Source organism: Sinohyriopsis cumingii, chromosome 15 (genome assembly GCF_028554795.1).
Source record: "Sinohyriopsis cumingii isolate HCF-2022 chromosome 15, ASM2855479v2, whole genome shotgun sequence".
NCBI classification, from domain to species: domain Eukaryota; kingdom Metazoa; phylum Mollusca; class Bivalvia; order Unionida; family Unionidae; genus Sinohyriopsis; species Sinohyriopsis cumingii.
Genome location: NC_142975.1, coordinates 148,878,938 through 148,902,040, shown reverse-complemented (window position 1 = coordinate 148,902,040; position 23,103 = coordinate 148,878,938). Strand labels below are relative to the sequence as shown.

The 23,103-nt window shown below is 34.6% G+C and overlaps 1 protein-coding gene across 1 annotated transcript in view; it reads left to right on the top strand.

Annotated features, from left to right (window-relative positions):
- Positions 1-21,187, top strand: part of LOC149783036 (uncharacterized) — a 58,246-nt gene extending 37,059 nt beyond the window's left edge. Inside the window, exon 3 of the mRNA XM_089934957.1 lies at positions 20,364-21,187. Coding sequence (XP_089791083.1) covers positions 20,364-20,632 — 269 coding nt within the window. The 3' untranslated portion in view covers positions 20,633-21,187. The remainder of the gene's footprint in view (positions 1-20,363) is intronic.
- The last annotated feature ends 1,916 nt before the right edge of the window (positions 21,188-23,103 follow it).

Below are 23,103 nucleotides of genomic sequence, written 5' to 3'. Positions count from 1 at the left end.
TTGAACTGGACTAGAATGAAGATGGCATTTGTGTATTTTATTTAAATTTCAGTGTCATTTATGTTTCTAATTAAGGTTTTGTAAATTTGTACTGCTAACAGGAGAATACGAGTCTTGCAAAAAAAGTTGCAGACATTATTGTCTTTTTCAGAACAGGTAGTAACTATGAAATCGTTATATTTAAAATAAAAACGTTTACCCTTGCATGAAGTTTTTATTCTAGAATGCTAATTTTTACTGTTTCGTGAACTAATACCCTTGTAAAAGCAATCAAGGAGTGGGGGTGGGGATACAGGTGACTCCACCCCTCATACTGTAATCCGAGTTAATCAAGTGTGTGTGTGTGTGTGTGTGTGTGTGTGTGTGTGTGTGTGTGTGTGTGTGTGTACATATAGTCAATACATACATTCAAAGCTGGTTACGACAATTAACTTGGTTGCGAGCAATTTTGCCGCACTATCGATTTGTCGTAGCGATTTAGGTCAATATTTTTGGATGGGTTATAGTTTTTTGTTTAACAGAGAAAGAAGAGAAAGGAAAGATGAAATGCTTGTTATAACTATTTCACGAATACTCAACAGTTTACTAACAAAATGCTCATGGCGGCATTCCATGCTGACAAAGAGATCGTAAATTGGGTTCCTTCCTGCGTCAGTGAGCGTTCAGACACGGTTGTCAGCTTTTATGCAGTCTCGCGTAAATGATTTATCACAAGCGTTCATGATAAATGGACTCAGATCATCATATGAGAAAGTGACAGGTACTTATTTTTACCTTTTTGTGATTATTTTTCTTTTAGAAGCAAGAGAGTAGAAAAAGAAACAGATAGCATGTTATAAGTGATTATCGTCATATCAGGAGGGTGACATGTTCTTAATTTACCTTTTTCTTATTAATGTTTGTATGAAAGAGAGTGGAAGATGATGCAGTTATTCGCTATTATGTCTAATCCCTCATCCCATTTCTACTATATATATATATATATATATATATTTTTTTTTTTTTTCACGCACACAAACACAGATAGTATGTTAAGACCCTTAAAAACCTATTGATATTTAAGCGTTCTACTGATATTGATTAATATGAACATTGTCATGCCTTTATTTAACAAAGAATTCCTTGGTCTTTCAAAGATTAAATACAACTACAGTTTGATGGATTTCAGAATCCATGGGAATTATAGTGCAAAGTACGGGTAAACATCTGACCCTAATGAGAAATAACGTTGGAAACATTAATATTTTCAACAACAGATGGCGAATCTCTCTCAGAGTTCATTGTGACGCGGTTGATAAGAGTACTCGAAAGTAGAGTCATGCGTTAGTTTCACTTAATCAGATTCAGATACATCATCTATCTTTTGATTCTGTTTGCCACATTGTTGGTCGTAGGAAAATATAATGAAACAGATCAAAATACCTCGAAAGTTTTCATTGAATCTTTTTTAATTTCTACAAAACGAATTACGGAATTTCTCAAAACTGCGGAAAGCCATATTATTATTTTCTTTAGTGGTTAAAAAAATACTCATTTCACGCCAATTCAAAATACCACAAATTCGATTTTATTCCTAAATACATTACTTTCTCCAGATAAGCAAGATCGGGTTTTTTCCTTGTGAAAATCACATGAGAACGGTACAAGAAACCCATAAATTAATTGTATCGTATGCGACATGACGCTCAGATTCCTCATTAAAGTTCGCTTTAAACGTTTTGGATAAATAAATTTAAATATAAACATGAAGTGGTTAATTGCTCAATTCAGTTTAAATAAGAGTTTGACTTTATTAATTCCACTTCTCCTATATTTTTTCCTAATGTTTCCGAGATAATTATTTAGGATCACTCAAGAGGTCTTTTTCAGACACAAATTGCCTGTTTGCGTGTTAACCCCACATTTAAAAACAAAAACATCAAGATTATAAAATATGCACAAAATTTAGTCATTTGTCTGTGTGTGTGTGATTAGGATTTTTAAGGTAGTTTTATTTTTTTAGTCACATCGCTACGATGTCTGCAGTGTGGCAGTTTATAGTGATGTCTAGCACTGGGGCATCATGCCGCAGACATGTAGCACGAGTCCCACCCAGTCACATTATTCTGACACCATGCCGACTAGTCCTAACACAAACATTTTAATACTGAGTACCTAGCACGGCAGCTGTTAGTACCATTTTTGCAAGTCTTTAGTATAACTCGGCAGAGGTTCGAACCCACGACCTCCCGCTTCCGAGGCGGACGCTCTAACCACTAGGCCACCGGAGCGGTCTTTAGTCATTTGTTTCATCGATTTATAATTTAAAACCTGATTGTCACCTAACACTTTCATATTGTCACCCTAACACTTTCAACTTATGGGTGTTTTGAATCAAACGGGAGTTTCTTTAGTGACACGGTCGCCATATTTGCATGGGTTTGTCTATGTTTACAAGTCTTTAGTGACACGGTCGCCATATTTATATGTGTGAGTATATGTTTACCAGCAACAAATGTAATATAGTTCACCGTCTTTGATAATCTCGGTAATCATGTACATTTAGGAGTTAGATCTCTTTGAACAAACGTAAACAAGAATTTGACACAGTTTACTGAAATAGACTGTTATATAAACCAGAAAATATCAACTAGTGAGCTTGTTGACGGGGTGCTCAACAGATATTAAGTACTTATGAGAGAGAGAGAGAGAGAGAGAGAGAGAGAGAGAGAGAGAGAGAGACATACAGGGTGTTGTTTGCATGTGCAACATGCACAGTGGAGAGAATGTTGGCATATTTCTATGTTAATTTCATGTACTATGGCTGAAATATCTGTTGATATTATATTTGCGGAAACTGTACAAGGCCTAAACACATAGTTAACCAAAATGTCAACTCTCATGTGCTCGAAAACTCAACCTTTATGAGTCTAAAGTACACTATCTTTAGCAGTTATTAAAATTGGAAAACGAATTTTGCCAGACCAGACAATACCAGCTTCTGAAAGTCCAATGAATTACAAAATATATAGGAAGTAAAAAAGGTTATTATTGGCTCTTTCTTTTAAAGACTTACTTCCAGGAGGTGATCAGATTGCATATAAATTTACTCTTAAGGGTATTGCCGCTATCAGAAATCAGGACCAAATAAATAATATTGCCGCGTTTGGCCATCGTAATAGAGATATGTATGTAAAACCCAAATATGTTAATTCTCTGAAACGTGGCGATTGGGTCAAGGATATACATCGTATTGCTTTTGATACTCCGCGGATCAGATCTGAGGAAGATGTTAGTTGGTTTGACATTTTCAAACGGGCAGTTGATGAGAATATTGAACGAGAAAGGTAAGAAAGAAAACAAAAAGAAAAGGAAAAGAAGCAGCAACTTGAAAAAGCAAAAGCAGAAAGGAAATAGGCCTTAAGAGCAGGGATGAAAAAAGAGGGGAGAAAGAAGGAGCAACAGGAAGTGGTATTGCTACTCGAGGAAGTGGTCTTATTACTCCATGTCCTAATAACATCCTTGCCGATGTTGAAAGACCGAAAATTCTAATTCGCGGAAGACGAGCCGGTAATAATTACCAAGAAATCAGTAATGAAGCAGCTGCTATTTGTCAGAGATTATTTGCCGGCGGTATCATGGACATTAAAGTTTATCGGTCTCTCATTGATGAAATCGTTGATGATTACTGCGGTGTTTGAGGGTATGCAATTAGATCAGTGTCAAAAAATAAGATGATCATACGTAATGTTCAGTGTGGATAAATTCGCGATTATCAACATACGAAACGATCTACGGTGATGGACTCGGTGATGTTATTCAGGGTCTAGTTAGAAGAATATCCCCAAATGCAATACCAATTGCAAAGCAACTGGGAATGAAAGCTATTGACGTTGTTTGTGATAAACCTATTGGTGTGTTGGTGATGTTGCCAGCAAAGCATTTTCAGCAATCAAGGAGAGACTATCACGATTAATACGACGAAAACCACAGCCAGTAAAATTACCCAGCACTGAAATGATGCCTGCAAATGAAAATAAAATAATAAATCAAGTTGCAAATGAACGGTTGAAAGAATTAGCTGGTGACGAAGCTCGGAATATTACTGCAAATTTGGTAGCGGGTAGTGGGTTATCTCGTCTTCGCCGACGTTTAACGTCGACGGTACATCATTTTAGACAGCAGCAAATATAAATAATATTCAAAAGTGTATCTGATCCAGCATTTGACATGGATGCACCAGTACTCAAGGATGAGTCTGTGCGTGATTATCATTATTATTTTTATGAAGCACGAGAACCAAACCAACATAGTCGAATTGAACTACAAGTTCAGGATCCAATCAGATATTTCTTGCCCGCCGAGGCATTCATTGAAGTTCAAGGTATGCTTGTAAAAACCGACAGTAATCCTTATGGTTATGCGCAGGGTGGTTTTGTTAATAACGGAATTATGGCATTATTTAACAGTGCACGATCTATTATTAATGGTCGGTAAATTGAGGTTTGACATAATGATGTTGATGTTGCTACGACGATATTGGGGCTATACAGCGATGATGATTCACGGTCTGACGGTCCGTCAGTGATGTTTGCAAAATACACCGCTGATCGCGCTGATGTTAGACATTATACTCTTCGGAGACCAAAACAGTTTACTGCTGCGGTTGACGCCGCCGATTTTGAAGGTTTACAGTTTACAAAGGCAAACTTTAATCTGAGGTTCTCATAACATAAAAATCAATTTTTTTTCTTCCTTGACTCTGAATGTCCTCGTGTGGGGTATGAGAACTTCTGACGAGGTTGAGAGCTGTTTATGTTTGGAAGCTCCAGTTTTCAAATTTGTGCATAGTTTTTGCGCCTAGTGAATCGCTAAATGCGAAGCAAAATTTTAGAGATTTAAAGGCTTCAAAGTTTCATGTACACCTCCTATATCGAATCCCAGGGAGAGTGCAAAACGACACTCACCACGTTGTTCGACGTGAAAAGGATGTGTACATGAAGTCTTCTTCGGCTGGAACCCCAACTTATAAATGAAAAATTGCGAAATATCGCCCACCGTTGACACATTTGTCAGTCACGGGATTGGGATGCCAGACCTCGATTTTGAGAATCCCCCACGAGATCACTGGACCATGAATCATCCTTACAGATATATGTTTGAAACATTAATATGAAGTTACTACAAGCGATCAGTATACAGAATAAATCACAGCTGTTGTATAATTGCGTTAACTGCAGCGTGAATTTTATTTCAGTTTCGAAGCACCGTGTAAAATATCTGCATTTAATGATCGTACATACATTTATATAATTGAATAAATCTGCTGGATGTCATTCGGGAGTTAAAGTACAAGCAGGCCTATTGTACTCCTGTACAGTTATCTTACCGGAAAATCTAAAAATAACTTACTTGGATTATACACGCGAGGGGCGCGTGACTTCTTGTTTTCCTGAATTATCAGGGACAGAGAATCATTGACGAAGTTAAGGGTTGTCAAACATTCAAGAAAGGGGGATAGTTCTGGTATAACATACCCTGACAGAATCCACCGACGTAGCCAAGCGGGACGTGAGACGCAACAAAAAATAAATAATCTCAGCAGTCATATGATATTATGCAGTAACAAATTGAGACTACTGCTTAATTACTCTATCGGAGAAAGCTTTGTTAGACAGAGTTATATCCCCTTATCTTGCAATCGATTCAAAGTATGTTAGTGTTGGCGGACGCAGTCGGGAGATACTGAAATATTTTTTTTGTTTATATTTCTTTGAAAATACATAATTAAGTATAACCTCCACCACGCGTTGTACCGAAGGTGGGAAAATATCGAAATATTTGCCAGCTGCGCTCATCGATTGGAATTCTTTTTCTACGCCAGTCTCCATGTTCATGGATTTAACTTCTGTTTTTGTAATTTTTTGTGTGCTTATATGTATCTCCAAGTTTCCAATTCTGACTCTGTGTAATAGCTCGTAAATTATTTAAATAATTAATTTTCGGATTTTGATCAATATGATCGATTAAAAACCCATCTTCGATCGGACTGTGGAAACATTCATAAATAAATTTATGTGACTAATAATATTTATTCCTCTTAGTATTGAACATGAGATAACCACTATTAATGACAGCACTGATTGGATTTTTTTAAGTCTAAAATTCCTGATGATACCATCTCGAGGCTTATCATAATTCTTGATGATGGGATGTGTTACATATCCAGTTTGTTCCATATATCTAATATTATTTGTCTTAATTATTATTTTATTGTTAGCTTGTAAATCTGGAGATATACTCTTTGGCATTTTGTATACCAACGTTATTTTTATTAATCATAATATCGCTTTAGCTCTTTGTAGTTTTTACCACCACATTGCACACACAACTGCGTAAACACGGTTTTGGTCCTACTCTGCCTCTTTGCACGCTTTGCTTATGATATCCACATAATTCATTTACGCAAGACCGATTACAAGGAATTGTAGAGCCAATCATCAACCAATTATATAAATTGTTTGCTTGAATTATTATATATAATTAATCTTCAATTTAAATATATATTTGCTTTAATTAAACAATGGAATTATCTACAATCAGGCCTTATAAAGCCAGATTCGATATTGCCAGAATGCGCCGCCAAATTGGCATTTCGAACAAGTTAACATCAACAAGAATGATATCGCTTATACCAAATCAGACTCTAATCAATCGTATCCGTGAAGCCAAGAAAATGTTTCGCAATGATGGTGTAGTTCATGTGTGGTCAACATTCAAAATCATGCATGACACCTAAGGTGTTATTGATGCTACAGTGAACGACCAATAAGCAGCGACGATTGTTATTTATCTTGACGAACGAAGATACCATATTTTAAAAACGTTTGTCGTGGAGACAGACGATACTTGGATTATTCGAGACAAACGTGAACCTGTGCGATTACATCACGCCGGAGATATTGTAACGTTAAGTAAAAGTTCCACACCAGGAGCGTTAACTAGTATTGACAAACCATATTATAAACAAGCGTATCCTGTGACTGTAGTTGTGTATGCAATATAACCGCTGAATGATAAACCTAACGCTGATGATCTCAAACCGATGTAATTTCCTAGATTAAATTGTATAGCTGAGCGAGTTACAGAACATTTCACAAACGTGATGTGTGGAAATGGTTTAACTGATATACGACGTAAAAACATTAAATGGGCAGAAACATCTAAAGATACCGGAGCGTCTATCAGCGACTTTGCTGAACTTGAAAAGAAATTAAAATTTCCGATTACTGTGAAGACACTAACCGGCGCGATTTTGTATAAATCATCAAAATATGACTCAAAAGGAGCTCTGATAACAATTTTTGATCTTATCTAAAAAGCATGGACATCGGCCGTAACAATAATTCCGCGAGATAGAACTGTTAAAATTCGTGATGATTATATATTTCATTTTATCAGAAATATCAGCAAGGGTGTTCCTGTATCCGTTTGGTTATTTAGTTCCGATGTCGAATCTAAAAATTACGATCAATTTGTACTACGTAACGGAGATATTTATCGATCGGAAGAGTTTCAAGAGAAAATGAAAATTCTTGCGATGTGATAAACCGATGAGTCGCTACAGATTCATTTTACATCGATAAAAAGTACAGAATCACTAAAAAATACTAAGCGACGATGAATGACGGGGAAATGAAAAATAAAACGAGAAAAAATCATTGATTATTCTGAATCAGCCGACATTGAATCTAAGAATATATACCACAAAAATAATCAAATGTTAGTGTTGTCATCAGCACCATTTGTATATGATCCCGTAGCTAGACGTAAAACTGTTTATATTAACGGGTGTGATGGTTCTGGCAAAACAACGTGTGCTATTGAATTATTTCTGATATGTAGTTCAGAAATGGTTTTGTTAATTCCAACTCATCGTCTCGCCAGAGAAATGAGCTAACGCGTAGTTAAATCTCAAACTTATGACATTTTCTTTTGATGGAAAGGAGATACACGAACTCCTGAACGAATTGGTGAAAAATACGTTCCCAAGATCATTATTTGTGATGAAATATGCAGTGTCTTTAGATTTATTAAAAACGTTTCTTGATTTGCCAATAATAAAAAATACAGATGTAATTCGGTGTGGTGATCATGGTCAACCATCACCTTTTTTCTGGACCATCTCCGCATGGATGTCTAAAACATTTGTAGATTATTATGAGGAAATAAATGATTATCACTGAGCGCTTGATCCAACATTGAGAGAGTTCAAAAAATTAATCAGAATTCAGCCAGATAGGATATAATGTGAGGTAATATGTGAAGTAATTCCAGAGACTACAATGAGTGAATTTTGGAATTCGTGGAATCCAAATGATTTAATATATATAAGTAGAAAGATAGTTCGCAATAAACTTCAACAACAATTATTTCAGTTACAAAGATAAATTTTTGAAAATCTACCTGTACCATTGTGTTATCGCCCAGAAAATAATGTACTTCAAAATATGATGTTAATATTCCAGGATCGTCAGAGAAATAAAATCTTGTACTAAATGATATTGTTTTAGTCCCTGTGAGTTCTGCTGAGAGCGCGTTAACGATGGAAAAAACTCCATGGACTCTAGGATATACTATAATGATTCAATCATCACAAGGATTAACTGTTTCCGATAAAAATATTTGGATTTTCGATTATCATAGTGAATGGTCAAATTTAGTTTAGCTAGCTGTGTCGAGAGTTAGAAGTATTTTTCAGATCCGGAGGGTTATCATGGACTACGCAATGGCTCAGGAAACCACTGCTAGCAGTTGCGATGATATAGTAAGGACAAAATTAGCTGGTTATCAGCGATCTGACAAAACAACGGTAAGCGTGATTTTGATCTTGATGTTCAATTTATCATGTCACTGAAACAACAACAAAATAATCATTGTGCGAGCTGCAACACAGTGATGTTGCGACAGTATTCAAATCATAACCCAAAACAATTCACTGTGGATAGAAATAAGAGCAGTCTTGGTCACACACGCGAAAATGTGATGCTGACCTGTCTTGAATGTAATCGACGTCGGGAGCGCTTGTGCACTGCCTTTACAAAAGTGAAGGCGGTGGTAATTGTGTATCCTCAGGAATTACTTGTAATTGTTCGCATACAAATCCACGTTGAACAACAGTTGAATCTAGTCTGTAGATTGCATGTCAACCCGTGGATCTTACCGCTCTGGAAATTTTATGTGTGGTCACACTCCAAATAGTCGCTCTTTATTTTTACCCCCTTCAAGTTCACCAGGTTCATATAAATATCTTACAGTCACATTATCTAGTACTGGCTGTTTTGAGAAAGTGTCATGTTGTATTGGTATATTTTATTTTGGTGATCGCATTGATGGGTTTCATGGAAATTGCATGAGTAATTTCATTATTTAACGCAATGATACTTTCTGTGCATCCTGATATCCATACATTTGTACGCGAACAATTACAAGTAATTCCTGAAGACACAGAATTACCACCGCATTCACTTTGTAAACTAGCACCACGACGTAGATTCTATTCAAGACACCTCAGCATCACATTTTCGCATGTGCGACCAAAATGACTATTAATTCTGTCTACGGTAAATTGTCTTGGATTATCATTTTAATAATTCCACAACGTTACTGTGTTGCAGCTTGCAGACTGATTTTTTTTACTGTTGTTTCAGCGTCATGATGAAGTCAACATCGAGATTAAAGTCATTTTTATGTTTTTTGTCACGTTGTTTAGAACTAATTTTTTTCTTACTACGTCATTATCAATACTATTATTGCTATTACTAGCAGTTTCTGTAAAATATATGATAACCCTCCGCAGCTGAGATATTCTTCTAACTCGAGACATTGCGAGATAAACTAAATTTGAACACTTGACACGATAATAAATAATCCAAATATTAGTGTAATAGTTAATCCTTGTGACGAATGAATAGTTATTGCATATACTAGAGCCCATGGAGTTTTGTCCATCGTTAACGCGTTATCAACAACACTGACATGAACTAAAACAATATCATTTAGTACAAGATTTTGTTTCTTTGACGATCCTGGTATATTAACTTCAATATTTTGTCATCGCGTATCTGCTGGTCGATAGCACAATCGTACAGGTAGATTTGAATTTTTTTCTTTATGTAACATAAATAATTGTTATTGACGTGTATCACGAACTATCTTTCTACTTGCAACTATCAAATCATCTGTCATCCATCAATTCCAAAAATTATTTATGTATTTTTGAAATTATCTTACGCATTATTTCACACTGAATTTTATTTGGTTGTAGTCTGACCAATTTCTTAAATTCTACTAATTCTGGATCAAGTTGCTCTGTGATCATCAGTTATTTCTTTGTAATAATCTACGAAAGTTTTTAGCCGTTGGTATGGAGACAATCCAACAAAAGGTTGCTGTTGACCATGATCGCCACACATTATTACAACAGTATTTGTTGTCAACAACCAATCAGGAACTATTTTTAACGTTTATAGTGAAATGGTACATATTTCATCCCAAATAATAAAAGTTTTGGAATATATATTTTCACCCATTCGTTTAGGAGTCCAGTTATCACCCTTTCACCGAAAGAATCTATCATCAGTATTTCGATTTTACTCCCGCTCATTTCCCTGGTGAGTCTATGTGTAGGTGTTAATAAAACCATATCATCAGAGTTTGAAGAATCTGACGAATTAATTAGATCACACGTGTTGTCTTTCCTGATCCACCTGATCCGTTTAGATAAACCGTTTTATGTCTGACAACAGAATCATATACCGATGGTGATGATGATATTGTTTCTTGAATATTTCACAATAAGTAATTGTATACTCGACATCAGTTGCTTCATCATAACAATGTAGTTGTTCTTTGTTCAATCTCTATCCACCCATGATGATTCAGTGCCGATATTTGGTTGTTTTAACAAATCTGCACGTTTCCTATCGATATAAAATGAATCCGTTTCAACTCTAACGGCTAATTTAGGGAATTTGTTCACCATTGACAAGAGATTTATTGAAACGTACGCGAACATCGAAGATCTTAAATGAGTATACTGTGGTGAGTCGCCATTAGTGTAACTCACAATTGTACCTAATTTAGTTCCATTTGACAGGAAAGCTGTTTCTGAGCTAATACATATATTTGTATTTATTGTATAGGCGACGCTAAAATCCAATACGACATTGATATTTCACTCACTGTTAACAATAATAAAATTCTTGAATTAAGCATGTGTCGTAACACTACTGTTGTTGACCATATTTTTTCCGAAAAATAGTTTGTCAAACCAGACCTAACAAATCGGATGTGAAGATTTTCAGCAAACTTAAATGAAGTAATTCGTGCAAAACCTGTTACGTCAAAATTTGGTAGAGGTCCGTTTACAGAAACTCGAGTCATTTCATGGGTTGGATCTCCAAATCTATTAAAATATTCTGAACATTCCCCCTTTCAAGAAAACTTCCATGATAACACGCTGCTATATCAAATTATATATATATATATATATATATATATATATATATATATATATATATATATATATATATATATATATATATATATATATATATATATATATATATATATATATATATATATATATATATATATATATATATATATATATAATTGTTTTTGCTATTCCATAGTCCACTATTACCATATTCGACACAACTTGATATTACATCATCGAGAAGTTCAGTCCGAGACGGTTTCTACGAATTTTTTCCCTGGCGAAATGAGTAGCGAACGATACAATAGTAAAACAATTACTGAGTAACTGTTCATAGTAGCTGAAATATTTTAACGCAAGATCATTTTCACGTGAAGAGACTCTGTTCAATAAATATCACCATTAGGTCTTAAAAACTGATCAAATCTGCTTTTTTCTTCGATGCAAATATTTCCGTTAGGCCTTACCAGATCATCATTATCTTCAGAGCTTTGGAACAACCATACAGATACAAGATCACTTTTACTAATCTGATGAATAAAATCCAAAATATTTCCTTGATACAATTTAATTGTTCTATCTCGAGGAAACATTTTTACCGCCCAAGCATGCTTAGACGATCAATACTATTTATCAAAGGTCCTTTCGATTTATATTTTGCTTCGTAGAATTACAGATAAACTCTCAAACTCTTCAATATTATAATTAAGTAAAATATACATTGAAATTGAAATATAATTATATATAATGATTCAAACAAAGAATAACAATATATGATTAATGATAGGTTCTACAACAATAAGATTTTTATTTTTATTCTGAAAATAATATTTTTTGGGATTATATACTTTTCCTGATAATAATATTTATCTAGATTATAATATTTATTCTGATAATACAATTTATTCTGATTCTGAAAATAATATTTTTTCAAATAATATTTATTATGTAATTTTCTGTTTTTAGTAGGATTTTAACAATTATTAGTAACATTTACCCCATCAAATTATATAATCAGTCCTATAATTATTATTTTAAGTACCATTTACCCCGTCAAATGATAAAATCTGACTGATTTTAACAATTTCGAGTAAGATATACCCTATTAAATTCGAGAATCAGTGAAGAATAAGATAATAATATTAATTCTGATAATAATATTTATTCAAATTATAATATTTTTTATGTAATTTTCTGTTTTTTAGTAGGAATTTCAAAATTTTGAATACCATTCACCCCATCGAATTATAAAATCTGACTGATTTTTATGCTTTTAAGTAACATTAACCTGAAATCTGGACGAGAATCAGCAAAACATAAATTCTCTACTGATATATTTATTTGTTCCTTGACATGGTCAGGATGAAATTATTATTATTATTATTATTATTATTATTATTATTATCATTATTATTATGTATTTTTATATTTGTTTTGTTTTCGATGAGATTTTTATGATTTTGAGTAGCCTTTTACCCCATCAATTATAAAATCTAACTAATTTTCGTTATTTTAAGTAATATTTACCCCATCAATTATAAAATCTGACTGATTTCCGTTATTTTGAGTAACATTTACCCAATAAATTATAAAATGTAACTAATTTTCGTTATTTTAAATTTCATTTACCTGAAATCTGAACGAGAATCAGGAAAGGAAAATAAATTATGTTAAATATATTTTATTTCCCCTGGATATGAAACAGGATTGAAAATCAATCACTAACGTGAAGATCTATGATCATGCATACAGATTCAAATTCAAAGTTGCATTCCGTAAATCAAATAAATATCCGGATTGGTGACTAAGTTTGAAATGTATCCTTGATAATAGCGGATTATGATATCGTAAATAGACAGGAATAATAGGCTCTTGTACAATCAAATTTCCAGGAGGTAATGGAGGCGTAAATATATATAAAATATATCCTTGTTGAGGTTGATTTGACTTTTCAAGATCTATTAGATAGCTGCTGTCAAGTGCATCACATTAAAGATTGACTGCGATCGTTGATGTTATATTTACAATTCCTAGTGAAATATGACGGCCTCGACCGTACGAATCATTGTTTTGTTTGAGAATACTTGCTGGTGGAGACATTTTTTCCACGACTCCACAATTTTGGAAAGTTTTCATTGATAAGATCGTTGACGGATTTTGTTAGTTCGTCGGTTTTAAATTCTGGTATTATAAATTTTAGAAAATCTGCTTCAGTTATTTTATAATGATCGAGAAATACTTGTTTAAATATATTCATTTTGGCAAGAACTTTGTTATGCTTGTCGACAACTTCAACTATAATGTTTTTAAGATAATCAAGTTCTGATACAAGCCGGTTTAAATGTGCCGGCGTGTATCATTGTTGTTATAAAGTGTAATACTAGAAAATAGATCTCGCAGTTTCTTACTTGATTGTATATGCTCGTATCTGATCGGGCGTGACATATTATTTTAACTCTTTTTCGTTGACTATCCAATCTCTATTCAGATTATCACGAGTGTATTTACCAAAACCTATCTCAGTAAGTTTTGTACCATCAGACCCAATATAATCATTGGTCGGATTTATCCTTGAAATCTTTTGTCGGTATTCAGGAGTCTTTATAAATATTTTTTCATTTGTAAGGAAATGATATATTTTTGATTCTGTCGGTTTTTGAAAATTTGACGGAATTTCTTGCCATCCTAACACACTTGTGATTGATGATTGATAAATATCTACAGCGTAATCTGGTGAATTTAATTATATCAACGCTGATAACGATGGTTCTGGAACAGTGATAGCTTTGGAATTCATTGTTGATTTGTTCAGTTTGATTATTTGGAATTCTAATAACTTGCCAATCGGGCGAACCATCTTGTTTATGTTTATTTGCAAATACCAGTGAATTATTTGCTGGTATTCCCCTAAATGATCTTGATATGATAGTTGGCCAGCTCTAATATACTCGTAATTGTACTAGCGCTATTTCTTTCACTGGAAGTGCAGTTGGAAAGTTAATGCTAAATTCAAGATTAGTTGAGCTTGCTGATATCATCGTAGTTTTTAACGGAGTTGTATTAACGACAATCTGCTGTAATGACTCGTTCGGGGTTGACATTATTATTATTATTATTATTATTATTATTATTATTATTATTCATATATAAATCAGACGTGGACTCTGTCACGCTCATTACATCTTTGTAAATTCCAATCATCTGTGTAAATTCAGATTCTGATATTATTCCATCGCCGAGACTCGATGATAACAACGAAGATAACTTAGAATATGCCAGAGTCGATGCGTGAAGTTTGACTAAATAATCGTCTAATTTCATGTTTGTACCAGTGATATCATTTTTGCAATAATAGTAAGAAAACCAGCAATTGTTGTTGTGGCTTATAAACAAATTGTTACAATTGCCTGCAATGTCATTGTTATTGTTGATAATAATACGCCAGCTCCAGCAATAATAGCAGATGCGGAATAAAAAATTATATCAACAACTATAAGTCTGCGATATTTTTTTACTTTTGCTGTATAGTCGTCAACAATATTTTTTGTTTCATTTTGCCATTCAAGTGCTTGATTGTATCTAAAACGTTAAACATCAATCAGGATGCACATTATATTTTAATTATTAAGTAATCAATTGAGGTGTTTCAATGACAAATTCCCGACACCACAAGTAAGACGCTGAGATTAATATTTTTTATGAGATGATTCCAACATAAACGTTTCTTCGTCTCCTTTATTTAACACAATAGACACGGTCCCAGAGAAATTTTCGTTTGAATGACGCCAGGGATACGTGGTAAATATACTAAATATTTCATCGCTGAACATGGACAGCCAATACACACCAGTTACTTCCACGGTATATTTGATAGTGTTATTTTGCTGTGACCATGTTGATACTCCTGATGACACTGTGTATACCTCGTTGATGATCTGCTTGCGAATAATTTTAATCAGATTACGTTTTTAACGATATTAGGAATTCCACTGATAACATCTTCTAGTTTATTTCCTAATATTATCGATATTACTGTGCGCTATCGTGATTAGCTCTGATAATGATTTAGGATCTCTGATAATACCTAATCGTTGATTAATCGTTTCAATGTTTGACATAGCTATTTTAATATCGCAAAGCTTTGTGTTAATTTCAGAGAGTTTAATACCAGTAACTACTGGTTTTCCAAAGAAATCATAAACAATTCCATTTATTCTTTTGCGATAATTAAAAAATGTGTTCACATGATTATTATAATCAGATTCAAATGTGGTCATTTCATTATTAATTGAAACTAACGAGTTCATCATTGGGATTTTTCTACTGTCGATATTTTTGTTTTATTACAGCGTCATTGTCTGATTCTGGTTCTTCAAGATCAATAATTGTATTATTAGCAACATTGAGAGAACCAGTCATGGTATCACTGGTGGATCGTAAACGATTAGCAACACTTTTTACAATTTCATTCCTGATAGTTGCGATTGATACGTTAGAGTCCCTGATTCTACCAACGTCACTAAATACTGGAATGTTATCCGTGGTAGCACCGAGAACTCTGCGAACTATGTCGACCCACTTAATGCTACTTGTCTTTAAAACACCACATTTATCCTGAAAAATAACAATCTCCTCCCGGTCAACTCCAGAGAGGTTCATAAGATCAGCAAGATCATCTCTAGTAGCGTAATTCGACAAAGCAGTATCATCTTTTTTCTTTTTTTTATAGATCTTCCATAAATATCAAGCATTATATAATTAGTAATTATTTTAAAATAAAGAACTCGTGTACGTATGTACAACTTTATGAGGTGAATCGGAAGATTTGACAGAACGTCGAGTACAGCAATTACTTCACGGCCACATATTGGCGGATCGGTTTTTGTCTGTGTTGGTAATATTGAATACTAGACTGGAATATTTTGAAGATGAGTGCCTTGCACTCTGCCGACATATTTTAAAACTTCTTTTGGTGGGGTCAACCTATACGAATCAAAATAAACAATTCCACGTGGATCAATTGCGTATGCAACCCAATGAATACCTAGACCAGAACTTTTATCAAGATTAATGATACCGGTTTCAATATTGTTTGGTTGTTTCGGTAATTGACCACGCATAAAAACACCTTTGAAATTTGTTATATTCAATTTTCAGCAGCAACAAGTAGATATAATTTGACATAAGAAGAATCAGCGAAGTGTTCATGGAAGTCTCAGGCCTTTTCCGTACCAGTGACGGGTTCCTGGCAATCTTAGACCCTTTCCCTTTTTTATACAGAAGTCGTTATTCCTTTTCCTGTTGCTTTCTTTAATGCCATTTCAGCAGCAGTTTGAACAGCACCAAGTGTAGCTGGTTTTGCAACAGCTGGAGCCACAGCGGCTATTAACGCTGGTATAGCTGCAAGAAGTGGAAATATACCGCCAGTCTTGATTGAATCTTTAATGGCGCTCGCAGAAAGATTAAGCTTAACGCCTGTTTTCGATTGTTCGGCGTCATTGAAATGCCTGAGTTGAAGTTTTAACAATGATAGTTATTTTGACCACCTGTGATCTGATTTTTCTTGAGTGATATTTTTATTCCACAGTTCTTTGCTGATTTTGATTGTAGCTTTTTAATCTGACCAAGAGCCAGATTGACACTAGCATGATGATATGAGATAATATCATGAGCAATTTAATTGCATGTTTTTACTGGATCATGAATGACTCTCATTCGTCAACCAACACCTTCAAGTAATATTGTGCTTTGTCTGAGAGAATAGCTGCAATTGGTCTATAACCACCAGGAATAGCTGGCGGACCAGGTACTTTTGGTGATGATCGTGCTACACGAGCTCGGAAGTGTATACCAACGATAGATTGCCTGAGTAAGTCTAAATGTTCCAATTAAAAGTAATAGACTGGATACAGCGTTGTAAAATCACGCTGAGATATGTGTCAACTAGAATCAACCTTCTGATCACGCCTCATAAATGTCATCAGTTGATGATAAGCACTTGCAGCATAATTGTGATCAAAACTCAGCAATACTTGTTCAGATGGTTCCTGATGCCCATTTATCTTTAAAGAAACTTCACTAAATCTAAGCGTTGCAAATGCCATTGGATTTCGTGTTTGTGTGTTTTCTCGTGCATTTTCTTGAAATGCGATGAATATATGTCGTGGTGCAGAAATACCCTGTTGTGATGCTATCTGCCATGTAAATAAGGCAGTAACCTCACTTGAAATACTGTCTGTTGTCATCTTCAACCATGACAATGTTGATTTACCACCTTGACTCATAAAAGAGAGCAACGGCTGTTCTTCGTCGATCGATGGAGGCATTACTGGCATCCACAACGAAGTTTTGTTAGTCTTACAATACACGCACCAACTGCGTCGGTTCGCCAGATTGTATCATTGTCGTTGTCTTTTCTAACAGTTACAACTGTATACTTGGCTCCAAAGATAACCTTTTTGACATGTCTGCAAAATCCAAATACATGTGATAGTGGAATCACACATGAAACTTGTTCTTCATCAGTTAACATTGACCTACGTGCAGCAAATCCTAAGATGAATTCATCGTACATTGATACAACTTCAGTTCCAGTTGCATTTAGTGTTAGGTTTATGTCTTCTGGATGATTAGTTGTATCCTTTGCAAACATTATTGACGGATCAGCTGATCTCGAGTAATCATCGCTGTATCTTGGAAGGACAAGTATCGTCGTGGCAATATCGACGTTTTTCAGGCATGATTCAATGGGTCTTCCGTCAATCATTTATATGGCACTTTAAATAACGCCATAATACCGTTATTAACAAAACAAGGTCTATCACCAATTCCGATTCCTGTACCATCTGCTTGTAGAATTCTACTTTCTACTTCAAAAAATGCTTCAGCGGGTAAGAAATATCTGCTTGTATCCTGAGCTTGAAGTTTGATTCTTCCACGCTGATGTGGCTTTCGTGCGTCATAAGAATAATATTTATAATCGCGCGCAGATTCATCTTTGAGAACTGGCGCATTCATGTCAAATGCTGGATCAGATACACGTTTAAACATTTTATTTTAATTGCTATTGTCTAACACAAAGACCACTTCCTGCTATTAATCGTGCAGGCATAACTTCGGTACTGGGTAATTTGGGTTTTGTCGTATTAGTGCTAGTCTATCCTTGATTGCCGAGAATGCTTTACTAGCAACATCACCAACAACACCAATACTTTTATCACGAACAACATCAGTAGCTTTCATTGACAAGTGTTTTGCAATTGGTATTGCTTTTGGGGCTATCCTTCTAAATAAAACCTGAACAACATCACCGAGTATATCTCCGTAGGTAACTTTATAAATGGTAATCGCAAATTTATCACCTGAACATTACAGGTCCACGTTGAGTATTATGTATAATCGTTTTAATTTATTGTCACTGATCTAATTATATACCCTCAATCACTGTGCTAATCATCAATGATTGCGGTGATGAGGGATCTGTAAACATTAATGTCCAGGATGCCGCCTATAAATAATCGTTAGCAAATATCTGCTGCTTCATTAATGATTTATGGGGAATTATTACCAGCCCGTTTTCCGCCAATCAGAATTTCTAGTTGTTCAACATCTGCAAGGACGTTATTGGGACATGGAGTAATAAAACCACTCCCCCTTGTACCTGTATCAATATCACTTCTAGTGGCACTAGGGGTAGAACTTGCATCTTCCTCACTTGTTATTTGGGCGGGTTGCTGTGGTTGTTGTTTTGTCGTTGTTGTTGTTGTTGTAATTGTAGTTGTCGTTGTTGTAACAGTGCAAAATATTTATCTATTCCATTAATAAATGCAATATATTTTGTATCACTATTTTGGGCCTGATCAACTCCTTAGTGTAAACGAATTATCAATTTGTACCAGTCATCACGACTTACAGTATCATTAACGTACTCGGGTTTCAAAATTCTTTTTCTTTGATCAAAACTGCGCACGGTATACGTAGACAATGCTTCCATCTCGTCAATTTTTCTATGATGGTAATACTTTCTTCGGTAAATTTATCAGTTATTTCAATTTTCTCTCTTGCCTATTTCAGCACGAGCGTGGTCAAAACCCTCAATTATTTCTCGCATTGGTTGAGCAGCAGCTATTTCATCTGGAAGTTTTTGTAGAATCTTTTTCTTAGTTCTGTCTGGTATTTTTCCAGTTGCTTTAGCGGTTTGCTCCAACGTGGAAGAAGACCTTTGGTAGCTCTGTAACTCCTTCCGTAGCCTTCGTAACCGGTTTAAATAATTGGTCTGCACCTTCTGGAAATTCCAGCTGAGACTCCTGACGCGTTTGTACTTTGTAGTTGCTGTTTGACAGCATCACGAACAGGGATATATTTCTTAATTGCCTCTAGTCGCTCTCGAACTAATCTAGCTGTGTGTTTCCATTATTGATATAATAATGATTTAATTACTCAAACAATACAGCAGCAGGGAGGGCGCGGCCATAAATGAGTGTTCGAAAGGTAAACAAAACATATATAAATTTTTGAAAAGCTCGAACGACAAAGATAAAGTAACAAAATGAGCTAACCCAATTAGAGAAACTCTCGGTTTTGGTTAGAGGCGTCGGTTTGACGTTATTGACCTTGTATTTTTAATTTTTTCGTATGAAGTTTTATTTTTCATAAATAGTCTTTCAAGCAAGTGGCATGTTCACCCTCCCTGCTGCTGTTTATCATACTTCACAGGCGAAGTGTATTGGAAGACTTTACGAAATGCACAAAACATGTAGCATGTTCTTTGCACTATTTGAGATAAGCAATAAGATATGTTTCCGGATTACTCCTTGTACTACTGATTTTTAAGTGATCGATGAAACTTTCCAGGTTTATACTTCCATGGAATTTTTCTTTCCAGACTGCACAAAGTATGGCAATAATTTTCTTAAAGTGGCGTACCATTTTATCAGGGGATACAACCAGGACGTATTCTATGGTGTCAGCGAAGAAGACTGCAAGTCCCTCTGCCTGAGCAGAACTGCCTACATCTGTAGAACGTTCGAATTTGGTCGGAATCAAGGTGTTGATGAGTGCTACCTTTCCACCGTCACTAGACTAGATGCGCCAAGTGATTGGTATAACGATACATACCATGAATATTCTTATTACCAAAGAGACTGCGACTGATTTTAAACGGTTGCGGAGTTCCATTTTGATTCTGATAATTCAGGAAATTGTTTGCTTTGTTTAGTTGAGCAAGGAGTTTAAAGAATGCCAGGTCCCATTGTTAGAAAATGGCTTGATAACATAAAATTGACGTTTGACTCTAGACCGAAAAAAATATTTCGATAACTTTGGTAACACTGGAGGTAATATTACCAACATATCAGAGTGATGTTAATACAGTTTGCTTTAATTTTAAAATTTAAACCATGTAAAATATCCTTGGGGTATTTTTTATTGAGCAAAGAGTTTCCAGGCTAGAGTCAATAAATGGCTTTATAAAATTGATCTTAGACAAAATATTCACAAAAATTTACTTTTAGTATTTTCAGCTTTACCGAAAGTGATATTAATGAACGTTAAAAAGCATAATAATCTTGTTTGTTTTAAACATTTGCACCATTTAACTTTTAAATAAAATAATGTATGGTTACTAATTTTCGAGTCTTGGCTTTGCGATAAATTTTGTGCTCTGACAAGTTCGTGATTGCAAGAACTAGATTAAATGTACCCCCCTCCCCCCCCCCCCAAAAAAAAAAAACCTTCCGAGAATTTATTTGAGGTCTGGAATCCAATAATTTTATCAGAGGAATTATAAATCTGACTTCAATCTGACCAACGAACTGTTTGTATAGACTGTAAATTAAGTTTGTTTCGAGAAAATTGGGTAAAATTCATTTACTATACAATCAATGTAATTTATTTGGCAAAAGACCGTCGCTAGACATTGTACTCGTGAACAATTTTCATCGTCAGTTGTATTTTTAACTTTTTTCATATTAAGGTCACTTAACGGTTTTTAACCTAAGGATTTCAGCTTCAACCTCGATTGCTTCCCTTGACTGAAAATCCCAATAACGCAATCATACAGATAAAATAACTATATTATTACTTTCATAAATGACATCGTTGTTATTCTTGAGCATCATGAAATATTAACGAGGTAAGGGGAAACAAAATACTCTGTATCTGTTTGCCACTCATTGAGGAAGACTCAACTTTAGTGAGATTGTTTTGTGTGTAACTTTATGCGTGTCAGATTTATTCAGTATTCAAAACAAAAACACATTTGAAATGATTATGCATACTATTACAAAGAACGTAACTAATTACAAGGCAATAATGTATATTATTACAAAATATGGAGAGGTAGTTGCTTTATCTTTTCTGCTGACTTGGTCAGTTTTATTGCAAATCTTGTAAAGTTGCAGCGTATCATTTGATAAGGTCATATAATAAAGATAATATTGCACAATTTACAGGGGGCCCCGAGTGGCCGAGTGGTCTAAAGCGCTCTCCATTACGGATCACTGCTATCTCACCTCTGTCTGCTTGGGTTCGAGTCTCGGATTCGGCTAATGTGGGTATGTGAGAAAGCCTGCCAGTAGCTTCTCATGGGTTGGTGGTTCTTTCTGGGGTTTTCCCAGGTTCTTCCTCCACCATTAATACTGGCCACCATGTATAGCCTATCGTGTGCTGAAAAATGGCGTTAAACCCTACAACAACAACAAGCACAATTTACATTGCCTCTTCCTTGACTTTCTGTGATTTTGTTGAACGAACATTTGTATATTAATATTCTTTGAAATGTAAATTTTACAATTTTTATTTTGCCACAAATTAAATATTTTTGTTTAATTTTTCAAATTTATTTCTTGACTATCGTCAGATGTAATCGTGTCTACTTTGACATTGTTGCATTTTTTCAATTAATGTTCAATTTAAATAATTCGCTCAATTCTTCAAACTGATTTAGAACCAATGAATGAACGAATGATCGTATTCTTTTCCCGAGTAATTTATTCAATATTTTTTTCTCTGTCTGTCTTTCTTCATGTCCTGTATTCCTTATTCTTTTTTCTTACATCGATATATAAACATTCTATATCTGATTTGAATAATTTGGACATCCATGAATACAAATAAAAACATGTCATCTGATTAACTGGAGTTGTCAGACTCTGCAAAACACCGGTTTACCTCTAATTCTTAGCGGTTAATTGCGTTCGAAACGAGGCGAACAGCTGAAATAATACAGGTACACCTCTGTTTAATAACGGTTAACCAGATCCTGTATTATTTGAACAATATCATACATCATACTTATCCCTAAAACATATGCACAGAACTCCTCTGCTAAGTAAAGTTTACGGCCAAACAAGTTTGAATTCGAGATATCCAAAGGCTACAATATATAAGAAAATTTGAAACATAACCTACGTACAAGAGATGTGGACTTTGAGTGGACACTCGAGTCAATAAGCTAGCGAATAAGTAGTACACCGAATGAGAGCGATTGGAAAATTATATTTGTTGTAACTTTAAGACTTCGCTTCCTATTCAAGAACATTTCTGGACCACGCTTATGTTTTCAAGAAATAAAATACCCTAAGATCTGTGGACAGTAATCTTACATATTAATATGCACAAATACT